At 41.9% G+C, this 15,501-nt stretch overlaps 1 protein-coding gene across 2 annotated transcripts in view; it reads left to right on the forward strand.

The window, feature by feature from the left end:
• The first annotated feature begins 37 nt into the window (after positions 1 to 37).
• itga1 (integrin, alpha 1) overlaps positions 38 to 15,501 on the forward strand; it is a 94,913-nt gene continuing 79,449 nt past the window's right edge. For both annotated transcript variants that reach the window (XM_014138709.3, XM_014138710.3), the window contains exon 1: positions 38 to 425. In XM_014138709.3, the coding sequence (XP_013994184.3) occupies positions 383 to 425 (43 nt within the window). In that variant the 5' untranslated portion in view covers positions 38 to 382. The remainder of the gene's footprint in view (positions 426 to 15,501) is intronic.

Raw genomic sequence — 15,501 nt, forward strand, 5'->3', positions numbered from 1 at the left:
CTCAGTGCCTATGATATCAGGGTGAACTGAAGTCTTGGGTCCTGACTTCTTCTCCCGGTCCCGTCCACTCCACACAGTAGCCTACGCAGCAGTAGAGGATATGGAGCAGTGATGTGCCGGGAGACCAGGAGAATAATAACACTTCTTTTTAAAAAACGGAATAAATGCCAGTCTTTAAGTGACACTTACAGGGTTCCTCTTGTAAGTTTAAAATACTTCAAACGCAGATGCTAGCATGCAGGAAATGCCAGACTAATTCTCAGAGTAGTTCAATCACCCCTCACGCCTCCAGAGAGTTCTGTCTTCAGTTGAATATTGCGCGTCGGACGGGAAGGGTCGAAGAATACGAGCTCCAGCCGCCGTGGAAACTGATTATTCCAAGATGCTCCGGCAAATGCAATATTTGAAATTAACGACAGCACTCGGTAGGTGATCTATTCTCTGAATATGCATGTTATCAAAAGTTTATTAACCTACAATCGAACGGTCTGTCGCGCGCGCATGTTTTAACTTGTGTGTGTCCACTATCCAGGTTCCTGTGCGCGTCCCACAGGCACACAGACATTAATGGTGTACTCAATTATTAATGATTCATCGTGACTCATAAAAGCATCCATTAGGTGTAAATTGCTTTTACATTGAATTTACCATTTGTTAACCTCAAGTAAGCAAGTTCATCATGGCTTATTTGAACGAACCTAAGAATCTGAACGGCTTTGAAATTATCCTCGCCGGCTGGTATTTAGATGTGTGAAATTGGTCAATATGATACAGTGGGGCACGACTCACATACAGTTATTTAAATACGCTATTCATTCTCATCTGTTACTATTGGAACCCACTGCAATTACAGATAATTGTTTCAGCTGTGTTTAGGAACATTTAAGAGAGCCACGCCACCTAGAACTCCGCAGTTATACATAAAGTCATCAGTGGCTTTCCGCGGGGGATGTGTTGTACTGCGGGTGGGGGGGGGGGGGGGGGGGGGGGTTGTACTGCGGGTGGGGGGGGAGGGTGTGGATGGCAGTCAGCATGAATTATGATTTAGAGCCTCATTTGGACGCTTGAGTGAGTGGTGCAACTTCCTGTGAGAAACATTGAACATACAAAAGTGAAGCAAGCTTCTAGAACTGTCCTGGTTCCTATTAACTGAGACAGTTATAATGGCTTGGATTATTTTTTGCTGTGCCTTCAAGAAGTATTCAGACCCCTTTGACTTATTCCAAATTTTGTTGTTACAGACTGAACTCAAATGGATAAAAAATAAAAATTCTCACCCATCTACACACAATACCCCATAATGACAAAGTGAAAATATGTTTTTTGAAAATTAAATTTCTCATTTACATAATATTCACACCACTGAGTGAATACTTTGTAGAAGCACCTTGGGCAGCGATTACAGCTGTGAGTCTTTCTGGGTAAGTCTCTAAGAGCTTTCCACACCTGGATTTTGGGTAAGTCTCTAAGAGCTTTCCACACCTGGATTTTGGGTAAGTCTCTAAGAGCTTTCCACACCTGGATTTTGGGTAAGTCTCTAAGAGCTTTCCACACCTGGATTTTGGGTAAGTCTCTAAGTGCTTTCCACACCTGGATTTTGGGTAAGTCTCTAAGAGCTTTCCACACCTGGATTTTGCAACATTTGTCCATTAATATTAAAACAGTTTTTCAAGCTCGATCAAATCGGTTGTTGACCATTACTAGACAACCATTTTCAGGTTTTGCCATAGATTTTCAAGTAGATTTAATTCACAACAGTAACTCGACCACTCAGGAACATTCACTTTCTTCTTGGTAAGCAACTCCAGTGTAGATTTGTCCTTATGTTTTAGGTTATTGTCCTGCTGAAAGGTTAATTCATCCTCCAGTTTCTGGTGGAAAGAAGACTGAATCAGGTTTTCTTCTAGGATTTTGCCAAGGCTTAGCGCCATTCCATGTATTTTTTATCCTGAAAACTCCCCAGTCCTTAAACATTACAAGCACACCCACATGATGCATCCACCACTATGCTTGACAATATGGAGAGCGGTACTCAGTAATGTGTTGTATTGGATTTGCCCTAAACATAACACTTTGTATTCAGGTCAAAACGTTAATTGCTTTGCCAAATGTTTTGCACCATTACTTTACTGCCTTATTGCAAACATGATGCATGTTTTGGAATATTTTAATTCTGTACAAGCTTCCTTCTTTTCAATCTGTCATTTAGGTTAGTATTGTGGAGAAACTACAATGTTGTTGATCCATCCTCAGTTTTTTCCTATCACAGCCATTAAACTCTGTAACAATTTTAAAGTCACCATTGGTGAAATCCCTGAGCAGTTCCCTTCCTCTCCAGCAACTGAGTTTGGAAGGACGCCTGTATCTTTGTAGTGTCGAGGTGTATTGATACACCATCCAAAGTGTAATTAATAACTTCACCATGCTCAAAGAGATATTCAATGTCTGTTGTTTTCTTCTATTTTTCTTCTTACCCATCTACCAATAGGTGTCCTTTTTTTGCGAGGCATTGGAAAACCCCCCTGGTCTTTGTGGTTGAATATGTGTTTGAAATTCACTGCTCGACTGACAGACCTTACAGATAATTGAATATGTGTTTGAAATTCACTGCTCGACTGACACACCTTACAGATAATTGAATATGTGTTTGAAATTCGCTGCTCGACTGACAGACCTTACAGATAATTGAATATGTGTTTGAAATTCGCTGCTCGACTGACAGACCTTACAGATAATTGAATATGTGTTTGAAATTCGCTGCTCGACTGACAGACCTTACAGATAATTAAATATATGTTTGAAATTCACTGCTCGACTGACAGAACTTACAGATAAGTGAATATGTACGGTACAGAGATGAGGTAGTCATGAAAAAATTATGTTAAACACCATTATTGCACACAGAGTGAGTCTATACAACTTATTATGTGACTTGTTAGTTTTTTCCTCCTGAACTGATTTAGGCTTACCGTAACGAAGGGGTTGAATACTTATTGACTCAATACATTTCAGCTTTTCAGCTTTAAGTCATTTGTCAAAATGTTGAAAAACATAATTCCTCTCTGACATTATGATGTTTTGTGGGGCCTGGTACACAACAAAATGTGGAAAAAGTCAATGGGGTGTGAATACTTTTTGAAGGCACTATGTAGGAATATTATTATCAACAATTTGGGTTTTTGTCTAAATTGTGATGTCTTGTATTTTGGAATACAATCAGTGCTGGGATAAAATGGGTAAGTACCTACAGTAATAATAAGTAATCTGAAGTGAATTAAATTGAGTTCCTGTGTGGTGTTAGTCTAAAGCCAGACCTCATGTCACGCAACCAAGTGTGGGATTTCTGACACTGCTAGTGATGTAATAAATTATCAATATAATTTGATTTTCAACATTCCAAAGACCAATTATTGAAAGTTTGCACATTTGGAACTCCGGGCTTATCAATATGAACTAATTTCATTTTCAGACACTTTTAAAGCCTATTTTGTACCAGTGTGTATTTGAAAACAGATATGCCTGTTGCTGGTGTGGAAAGTCCCGCAGTGACTTGTGACTGAACACTCAGTTATAGGTCCAGCAGTACTGAATTAACTTCTCAGGTCATGTTCCTGTAGTTCTAAAAGGGGGGAAAGTACCAACAATGTATTTGAGACTGGGTCTGCTTCCAAAATGGCACCATTCCCCATATAATGGTCTACTTTTGATCAGAGCCTTATGAGCCTTGGTCGAAAGTAGTTCAATACATAGGGAATAGGTTGCCATTTGGGGCGCAGCCTGGGACTGGGTCTGAAACCTTGAAATGCTCCTCTGTTACTGTAAAGTCAACAGTGTGAGTGTCCCTCTTATTCTCAGATTCCTACGCTCACATGTGACATCGGCTCGTCACCGGCTCGTGACCGTCATCAGAGAATTGAGTTAGAGATGCAGCTGGAGATAGAGGCTCACATTAGCCGCTACCACATCACACCAAGTTTGCGTCCCAATTGGTATCCTATTCCCCAGTTAGTGCTCTACTTTTGAGCAGGGTCCGTAAATAGGGAATAGGGTGCCAAGACCAAGAGTCTCCCTACTTAGGCTCTGGGTCCTCTCCTCACAGACCACTGACTGCACACCCAGACCCAGTTCATTAAACTCCAAACGGAAGTAAACAGAATGAAACAGGGAGAGACTACTTTTATATTTTCTGCTGCAAAACATTTTCCATTCCATGCGCTAATGAATCTGATCCTAGACTTCGTTAGTTCAGATGGAACACATCTACAGTAGTGGGATAACTCATATCTCATCAGTTCCATGCCCCCACCCTCACCCCTCCCCTCCTTGGAATAATGAATTTGTGAGGAGCTTTGTTTAGTGGTTATTGTCCTAGCTACTCATCCTGAGTATTGAACCAATCTATGACCTTGTCTACCTCTGTGAGCTGCCTGATTGCTTATGAATGAGGGGGTCTTGGCTGGAACCTACTGGTTGGGACCATACTCAGAAATCCCATGTTATGCTAGGAGTGCCGCTCCAGCGTGGCCCAGGGGCCCACATGTGGTTATTGTAGTGGCGGCATTTGAACCTTATAAATTCCTAACGGAGATGGGAGTACAGGTGTTTTTGGTTTGGGACCTCGAGGAGAGCTCATCTGGCTTCAATCAGGGGTGTGTGGGACTGGGACAAGTGACCTTACTCTGGACACTTGAAAACACGCGGATATGCTTAGCCATATGAGTGTAAGAACACACACACACACACGCACACAATCATACCACACACACTGATGTTCTAACTCTTATACAGTATGGACACACAAAGCTCTTGGACATGCAGATTACAGTGATGTTTGTTCTTGAGGATGAAGGTGTTGAGGGATTATTTATGGTGGTCTTCTTGCTCATAATCTTTAGCCCCGGTGGTTGTAACACATCAGACAGAACATGGTGCACAAGAGTGTGTATTCATGTATTGCAGATTGTTTCTTATATCTCAGATTCTGTCATTATGTTTTTTTTGTCAGTCTCAATGTCTCTAATCAATTGATGGGATGTACAGTAGGGCTTATGAAGCCAACTCGTAATAACACATTGTGTACATTCACGTATTCATGTTACTCACAGATGTGTATGGTATGATACTTACAAAGGGTGTTCATTGAACATCTGTTCGCATACGCAATCAAGGAGTAATGTTTTATGCCTTTCAACTGAAATTTGAGGGAACGCTCTCATAAATACCCAGAGAAGCGAATCCTCAGCATTCTTTAGAGAAGTGAGATTGTTCCCATCGCCGTATATCAGCAGGTGTAAATAGGACCACAGTGTATCTCCCTCCCCACAGTTTCTCATTCCCCACCGTTTATCTCCCTCCCCACAGTTTCTCATTCCCCACCGTTTATCTCCCTCCCCACAGTTTCTCATTCCCCACCGTTTATCTCCCTCCCCACAGTGTATCACCCATCTCTCCTCCACCAGATAAGACCAACAGTATACATTTGAAGAGTTTCATTCCAAAAATGATTAAATTATTGGTAAATTAGCTTTTTTTTCAATAAATGATCAGAGATTGGTGTGTTTTTTCACTATCTATTGATGGCATTGGGTTGTTCAATGACAGACATGTTGTCATAAAGTTCGCCGTCTGAGGAGGAGAAATCATCAGACCAATATGCAGCATTTAAGGTGCTCATCTTCTTTTTTATTTAGAAGGAAAAAAAATACTTATACAAAACAAACGACGAAAAACCAGTCCCGTAAGGTGCTCAGACTATACGAGGAATGCACTACCCACAAAACCCATGAAGAAAAACTCCTACTTAAATATGATCTCTAATCAGAGGCAACGAGGATCAGCTGCCTCCAATTAGAGATCAACCCAAACATACACAACATAGAAATAGAAGAACTAGAAAGGAAAACATAGAAACAGATAACATAGATCAAACCCAAAATCCCAAAACACACAAAACAAACACCACCCTGCCACGCCCTGACCATACTATAATAACCAAAATAACCTCTTTACTGGTCAGGACGTGACACATGTATTTGTTTAAAATCTTAGATTCACTGGTTTTCATTTCAGAGACAAATAATGCTAGGATTTACAGTCAAATATAACAAAAAAGGTCATTTTTTATAAAGAAATGTAAAAATTCTACATTTGTGACATCAATGTAAAACTTTTTTAATTTGATGTTTTAGTCATTTAGCAGATGCTCTTATCCAGAGCAGCTTACAGTATGTACATTCATCTTAAGATAGCTAGGTGAGACAATCACATGTCACAGTCAAATACACAGCATACAAACATTCCATTCCAGCTAAACAATGGATATATAGCGTTTAGCAAAAAACAACCACATTGTCTAAAATCAATGAATAAAACATCTGAGAATAGATACATTTTACACACACATGAAAATATCCATAAGCAGTCATTTCTGGTGAAAAAAATATATATAAAAAAATTGGTGCATATAACATTTTGGAAATAAACTCTTAATTTCTTTCACTGTCTGAAGGCTCCTTTATGTATGGAATGCTGCTGCAGCTGATTTGATTAAAGTGCTAATTCATTGGCTGTTTGAAGACGAGTGGAGGGGTGGAGGCCGGGCAGTTTGTCTGAAGACATTAGTGGTCTGGCTGTATTTATGAGTCTGGAGAAAAGGAGCCAGTCTGAACTGAACCCACAGACCGACAGTCTGAATCTCTCCTATAGCAGCATCATCCTCTATAAGTAGTTCACTATGTCGATACAGTAGATGTTTGCAACCGCTGCTAATTTAATATGCACTGTATATTCCAAAAATAAGATCGTCATTTATTTTCATTCAGTGAACTCCAGCATGCCTCATTCAATGGAACCAATGGAATAGTCCCAAATGTGCAAACCCGCCCATCTGGCTCTCCAGGCAAGTTCAATAAAAGTATTTGAAATAATTTTGAAGCCAGGTCAGGGTATACCAGTGGAGTGAGAGAAGGAGTGATGGTCAAGCTTTGTCCAACAGACAGGCTGCCACTTAGTCCCCTTAACCCTGGCCCTGGCATTGAGGGTCTCTGGCCCTGGCATTGAGGGTCTCTTCTCCCCCTTTGCTTGGTCGGTCGTAAATCCAGAGCATCCCCTGGCAGAAGCCCCAGATCTCCCAGAAGATCTCACTCTGAACGTCTCCCTTGATACTTGGAGCCTAAAAAAACACATTCCTTTACTGGCTGTCTGACGGGCTGACCCACTGTCTACTGTCTTCTCTTTTATTGGCTCAAATGAAACACTGGAAGCAAGCAACTTGTTGTTTGTTACTGAAAACTAAAAAACACTCTTAGAAAATAAGTGTTCCAGAAGTGTTCTTTGGTTGTCCCCATAGGAGAACCCTTTTTGGTTCCAGGTAGAACACTTTTAGGTTCCATGTAGAACCTTCTGTGGAGAGGGTTCTACATGTAACACAAAAGGGTTCTACCTGGAACCAATAATGGTTCGTCAATGGGTTCTCCTATGGGGACTGTCACAGTTGTTGAAAGGAGGAGAAGCGGACCAAAGTGCAGCGTGTGTGTCGTTCCACATTTCTATTTATACTGTGAAACTATGCAATATATAAATACACTGAAATGAAACAACAACAAACCGTGACACCGCGATGAACACATACACAACTCAAAATGAATCTCCCACAAACCCAGGTGGGAAAAAAACCTACTTAAGTATGATCTCCAATTAGAGACAACGAGGACCAGCTGCCTCTAATTGGAGATCACCCCAAACAAAACCAACATAGAAATACAAAACTAGAACATGAACATAGAAATACAAAACATAGAAAAACACCCCCTGTCACACCCTGACCTACTCTACCATAGAAAATAACATCGTACTATGGTCAGGATGTGACAGGGACAGCCAAAGAACCCTTTTAGGTTCTAGGTAGGACCCTTTTTCTAAGAGTATAGATATCAAGAAGGTTTTCTTTGAGGTTACATCAATATGGCATGGCAGTCCCAGAAATGAAATATGAGAACTGAAACATATGACTAAATATGACTTCATGAGACTCCACAAACAGTTAACATGTAAATATTGTAACAAGACATCAGGTAAAATAAACAAGACCATGTGTGTCCACAGTCCCAATAAGGGGCCTAGCCCACTGTAAGCTGATCCCATGTCTTGACAGATCCCATATACTGGTGTTCACAAAGCTTTCAAGAGCTCAGATGAGTAATGTTTGCCATTGAGAAAAATTACCTTGTGGAACGGTTTAGCTCGGGCATACCAAACAACCTCTATCAAACATCACTGTTACTGTATGCCAGTAGACACAATTACTGGCTTGGAAAGCAACCAACTATAATGCTTTGTAGGAGTTTCATGTCTATACACTTGCAATCATTTAACCGGACAAATAATTGTTTGGAACTATCAAAACCTTTGTGCTGAATGTAAAATATGACAATCTTGCTGTCAAGAAACCTCAGTAGAATTTATAGGAAAACATTTCCTGAAATTCCACCAACACACCTCCTGTGTTACACGTGGAGAGAGGATGCGTGACCATTGTTATTCTCCCTTCCATGACAGCTACAAGACCCTCCCCCTTTGGCAAATCAGATCACGCCTCCATTCTGCTCTTCCCCGCATATATACAGAAATTTAAACAAGAAGCACCCGTGATAAGGACTGTTCAGCGTTGGTCTGACCAATCAGAATTCATGCTACAGGACTGTTTCTTGATCACGTGGACTGGGAAATGTTCTGGGTCACCTCTGGAAATAACATTGACAACTACACTGACTCTGTCACTGGGCTCATCAGGTAGAGGATATTGTTCCTACTGTGATGATTCAAATGTAACAAACCAAAAACTGTGGATAGATGGCAGCATTTGCGCAAAACCGAAAGCACGGCCTTGACCGGGAGACCCATGAGGCAGCGCACAATTGGCCCAGCCTCGTCCAGGTTAGGGGAGGGTTTGGCCAGCCGGGATTTCCTTGTCCCATTGTGCTCTAGCGACTCCTTGTGGTGGGCCGGGCACATGCAAGATGACTTCATTCGCCAGTTCGACACGGTTTCCTCCAATACATTGGTTTTCCGGGTTAAGCAAGCAATGTGTCAAAAAGCAGTGCTTTTGGGCTCCTCATGTGTTGGAGTAATCCCCATGTAATGAAACATATTAGGGAAAAAGCCAAGTTTCTCCCTTAATTTTTTTTAAAGAACAGCTGTGACTCTGGTGGGACTGGAGCAGGTGTGACGGCACATTTAGAGTCCAGTCATTTAGCAACCCCAAGGTTGTGACCTCCGGTGACCCCGGTACCAGGGGTCAGAAGCCTCAAGAGACCCACCTCACATAAAACTGTGAAGGAGAGGTGGGGAGGATGGGTGAGAAGGGGGAGGAAGGGAAGAGGACTGTGGGAGGTGAGGGAGGTTGGGAGGTTGGTTATCTTCACTTTAGCACAACAATATGAACAACAACAGTGGGAGAGACGCCAGAGAGACGCCAGAGAGACGCCAGGCACCAGCTACAGCAACCAGGGTCGTTAGGTTCACAAACAAACACCAGCTCTGAGAAAAGATAAGAAGCTCCACAAAGCTCTGAGGGGAAGGAAAGTCAAGCTCTTCAAATGTCAAGATATAGGATAGTAGACATTTTGCTTTTTTTTCTGATGAAATGTAATAATCCGGCCATGGAAAATTGTTTTTCTGGTATGTCTTGATTGTGTTAAGAGTAATCCTGTTACACAATGCTTCAATGGTTTGAAAAAAGAAAACCCTGTCCATGGTACTCTGGTGTTCCAGATGCACTATCAACACTGTACCAAAAGAAACACACACACACACACACACACACACACACACACACACACACACACACACACACACACACACACACACACACACACACACACACACACACACAACAGATACACTAGGCCCCTGAGGGGTGTGTGCGTGCGTGCGTGCGTGCGTGTGTGCGTGCGTGCGTGCGTGCGTGTGTGTGTGTGTGTGTGTGTGTGTGTGTGTGTGTGTGTGTGTGTGTGTGCATAAATGTCTGCATGCGTGCGTGCATCTGTATCTGTGTGTGCGTCTGTGTGTGTTTCTGTGTGTGCTTCAGCCCTGCATCATCTGGGCACCAGGCCTCAGAGTAGTGATCAGACCAGCCCCCCAACCCCCCTTTCATTCCTCTCACCCCCAGCAGCAAGAGGCCAGACCCATCCATCACTGTGGCATCACACTGAGATGATGTACAGGCTGCACGGGGCACCTCGTTCACATTATCCACAGTCCTCAGCTACTGCAGGGCAACACGCAATCCACTGCACCAGCATGTTGTTCTTCTCCAAAACAAATGTTTTTTCTTCTTCTGATTTTCTCTTCTGATCTAGGCCAGGAGGGCAACAATGCAACACACACACAGTTTTTTCTTCAAGACAAATGTATTTTCTAAAGTGTTTCACTTTCGGGTAATGGGAACCTAATTGCAAAGCATTTAGACATTCTTCATGATGGATCTGCCTGGCTTATGCACATGCCCCTCAACTTTGACCCATGGAACCCTAGAAAAGTTAGCTAGTTCAAGTTCACACAGTTCCTACACTGAGTTATTACTGTATAGTTACAGATGATTTACGGTTGATGAGAAGCACATCTATTTATTGATAATGATGTGGGTTAGAAATGTCCTCTTGATTGTTGCTGATCACCTGTAAAATATGAGAAACATGTATTAGAGTTTGAGTTTGGAGCGTCGGCATATGGTTTGGCGCCGAAATCCATTGTTGAGCGTTTCAGAATCAGAATCACCGATATTCACTAATTACATTGGCACAGTCAGAATGTTACCTGGTGATATGGTGCTGCTAGTGATATAAAACATACTCAGAATGTTACTTGGTGATATGGTGCTGCTAGTGATATACAACATACTCAGAATGTTACCTGGTGATATGGTGCTGCTAGTGATAGACAACATATTCAGAATGTTACCTGGTGATATGGTGCTGCTAGTGATATAAAACATACTCAGAATGTTACCTGGTGATATGGTACTGCTAGTGATAGATAACATACTCAGAATGTTACCTGGTGATATGGTGCTGTTAGTGATATACAACATACTCAGAATGTTACCTGGTGATATGGTGCTGCTAGTGATAGACAACATACTCAGAATGTTACTTGGTGATATGGTGCTGCTAGATATAGACAACATACTCAGAATGTTACCTGGTGATATGGTGCTGCTAGTGATATACAACATACTCAGAATGTTACCTGGTGATATGGTACTGCTAGTGATAGACAACATACTCAGAATGTTACTTGGTGATATGGTGCTGCTAGATATAGACAACATACTCAGAATGTTACCTGGTGATATGGTGCTGCTAGTGATATACAACATACTCAGAATGTTACCTGGTGATATGGTGCTGCTAGTGATATACAACATACTCAGAATGTTACCTGGTGATATGGTGCTGTTAGTGATATACAACATACTCAGAATGTTACCTGGTGATATGGTGCTGTTAGTGATAGACAACATACTCAGAATGTTACCTGGTGATATGGTGCTGCTAGTGATAGACAACATACTCAGAATGTTACCTGGTGATATGGTGCTGCTAGTGATAGACAACATACTCAGAATGTTACCTGGTGATATGGTGCTGCTAGTGATATACAACATACTCAGAATGTTACCTGGTGATATGGTACTGCTAGTGATAGACAACATACTCAGAATGTTACCTGGTGATATGGTGCTGCTAGTGATAGACAACATACTCAGAATGTTACCTGGTGATATGGGGCTGCTAGTGATATACAACATACTCAGAATGTTACCTGGTGATATGGTGCTGCTAGTGATAGACAACATACTCAGAATGTTACCTGGTGATATGGTGCTGCTAGTGATAGACAACATACTCAGAATGTTACTTGGTGATATGATGCTGCTAGTGATAGACAACATACTCAGAATGTTACTTGGTGATATGGTGCTGCTAGTGATATACACCATACTCAGAATGTTACTTGGTGATATGGTGCTGCTAGTGATATACACCATACTCAGAATGTTACTTGGTGATATGGTGCTGCTAGTGATTGGTGATATGGTGCTGCTAGTGATATACACTGGCATTTTCTACAATGAATCTGCCTCCAGAAATAAAAGCTTCTGCCAAGTGGGTGAGACACCTACTCCTGTTGTCTGCTGCACTGCTGCTTGGATTCCACCTGGCGATCTGTTCACCGTCTGCCCTGGTTGTCTTCCCCTGTCTGGTACAGATACCCCCACCACACTCCCCCCTCTCTCCCGAGCTTTCGCTCACCTCCAACACACAGGCACTGTTGGGGCGAGTGACTCTGAACTTACAATGACTAGCCCCAAGTCGTTATATATTTAAATAAATTCTTGTGCATTTTGTTATTTTGCTATTTGCCTCATGACTCCTGCATGCTTTGTTGACTACGAACTTTCTTTACCCAACCGTGGGACAGACTATGTTTGTTCCCACACTCGGGACTCTGACTCTCTATTGGTTACCTGGACTTTTGGCCTCCCATCCTACTCTAACCACCTCTCGCCAGCTTTGTATTCATGTTACCTGATGAAACTGCTGTACAATATGATCTTGTTGGATCTGATGCCATCTGATGCTCTCCCTGTCCTATGCCGTGCCTTGATTGTATTACTGTTGATGATATCTGGAAATGTTCATGTACACCCTGGCCCATCTACTGTCGCTAGCCCCAATTCTGATTTGTGCTCTGATATCTGCTTCACTGATTTCTGCTCTCGTAAAAGCCTGGGTTTTCTGCACGTAAACACTAGAAGCTTATTACCTAAAATGGATCAATTGAAAGTGTGGGTTTACAGTTTTAATCCAGATGTGTTGGTCATTACCGAGACGTGGTTAAGGAAGAGTGTTTTGAATACTGATGTTAACCTTTCTTGTTATAACCTTTTTCGGCAAGCCAGATCTTCCAAAGGTGGGGGAGTGGAAATCTTTACCAAGGATCACCTTCAGTGCTCGGTTGTCTCCACCAAGTCTGTCCCCAAACAATTTGATTTGCTGCTTTTAAGAATTAAACTTTCAAATAGCTCTTTGTTGACTGTTGCTGGGTGCTATCGTCCTCCATCAGCACTGGCCTGTACCCTACCTGCCCTAAGCTCTCTCCTGGCCCCTTACACTAAGTCTGAATTTGTCCTGCTAGGTGACCTAAACTGGGACATGCTTAAACCACCTGACCAAATCCAAAAGCAATGGGACTCCCTAAATCTTTCTCAGATTATTACCAATCCCACAAGGTATGACTCCAAACACCAAGAAAAGGCTACTCTCCTCGATGTTATCCTCACAAATAATCCTGATAGGTATCAGTCTGGTGTTTTCTATAATGACCTTAGTGATCACTGTTTTACAGCCTGTGTTTGTAATGGCTGCTCAGTGAAACGACCTGTCCTGATTTGTCATAGACTCTTACTAAAAAAACTTTAATGAGCAAGCCTTCCTTCATGAACTGTCCTCTGTAAAATTATATAGAATCAGCTTGATCCCCTCTGTCGAAGATGCATGGACCTTCTTTTTTGATATTTTCAGTGGCATTGTTAACAAACGCCCCCATAAAGAAAGTGAGAATTAAAAACAGCTTCAGCCTCTGGTTCGACCGTGATCTTGCAGAGTTACTCCACCTCAAGAATTGCATTTGGCGAAAGGCTCGGCACACGCATACTCTGGCTGACTGGCTATCGTTCAGGCAAATGAGAAATAAGTGCATTCAGGCTTTCCGGAAGGCCGAAGTTAGTTGCTTTAAGGAGCAGTTCTCGCTCTGTGGGTCTAACCCTAAGAAGTTATGAAAAAACGGTTAAAGACCTGGAGAAAAACCCTCCTCCTCAGAGCTGTCCCTTAATGTTGATGATGTGGTTGTTACTGACAAGAAGCACATGGCTGAGCTCTTTAATCACCACTTCATTAAGTCAGGATTCCTATTTGACTCAGCCATGTCTCCATGCCTGTCCAACATTTTCTCATCTCCCAACCTTCTAATGCGACTATCCCCGATGCTTCTCCCTCTTTTTCCCCTGCCCCGTTACAAAGTGTCTCCCTGCAAGTTCTCACTGAGTCCAAGGTGCTAAAGGAGCTCCTTAAACTTGACCCCCAAAAACCATCTGGGTCAGATGGTTTAGACCCTTTCTTCTTTAAGGTTGCTGCCCCTATCATCGCCTATCTCCAACCTTTTTAACCTGTCTCTCTTTTCTGAGGAGGTTCCCATTGCTTGGAAGGCAGCCACGGTTCATCCTTTATTTAAAGGGGAGATCAAGCTGATCCTAACTGTTATAGGCCTGTTTCTATTTTGCCCTGTTTATCAAAAGTATTGGAAAAACTTGTCAATAATCAACTAACTGGCTTTCTTGATGTCTATAGTATTCTCTCGGGTATGCAAACTGGTTTCCGCTCAGGTTATGGATGTGTCACTGTAACCTTAAATGTCCTCAATGATGTCGCCAATGCCCTTGAATATAAGCAATATTTTGCTGCTATTTTTTATTGCTCCTCTTTTCAGTTCGCTGCAGCTAGCGACTGGAACTAGCTGCAACAAACACTCAAACTGGACAGTTTTATCTCAATCTCTTTATTCAAAGACTCAATCATGGACACTCTTACTGACAGTTGTGGCTGCTTTGTGTGATGTATTGTTGTCTCTACCTTCTTTCCCTTTGTGCTGTTGTCTGTGCCCAAAAATGTTTGTACCATGTTTTGTGATGCTACCATGTTGTGTTGCTACCATGTTGTTGTTATGTTGTGTTGTTACCATGCTGTGTTGTCATGTGTTGCTGCCTTGCTATGTTGTTGTCTTAGGTCTCTCTTTATGTAGTGTTGTGTTGTCTCTTGTTGTGATGTGTGTTTTGTCCTATATTTATATTGTATTTATCTTTTCTTTTTAATCCCAGGCCCCCGTCCCGCAGGAGAACTTTTGCCTTTTGGTAGGCCGTTATTGTAAATAAGAATTTGTTCTTAACTGACTTGCCTAGTTAAATAAAGGTTAAATAAATGTTTTAAATAAAATACAACATACTCAGAATGTTACCTGGTGATATGGTGCTGCTAGTGATATACACCATACTCAGAATGTTACCTGGTGATATGGTGCTGCTAGTGATATACAACATACTCAGAATGTTACCTGGTGATATGGTGCTGCTAGTGATATACACCATACTCAGAATGTTACCTGGTGATATGGTGCTGCTAGTGATATACAACATACTCAGAATGTTACCTGGTGATATGGTGCTGCTAGTGATAGACAACATACTCAGAATGTTACCTGGTGATATGGTGCTGCTAGTGATAGACAACATACTCAGAATGTTACCTGGTGATATGGTGCTGCTAGTGATAGACAACATACTCAGAATGTTACCTGGTGATATGGTGCTGTTAGTGATAGACAACATACTCAGAATGTTACCTGGTGATATGGTGCTGCTAGTGATAGACAACATACTCAGAA

The sequence above is a fragment of the Salmo salar genome, chromosome 13 (genome assembly GCF_965601325.2).
Source record: "Salmo salar chromosome 13, fSalSal1, whole genome shotgun sequence".
Lineage (NCBI taxonomy): Eukaryota > Metazoa > Chordata > Actinopteri > Salmoniformes > Salmonidae > Salmo > Salmo salar.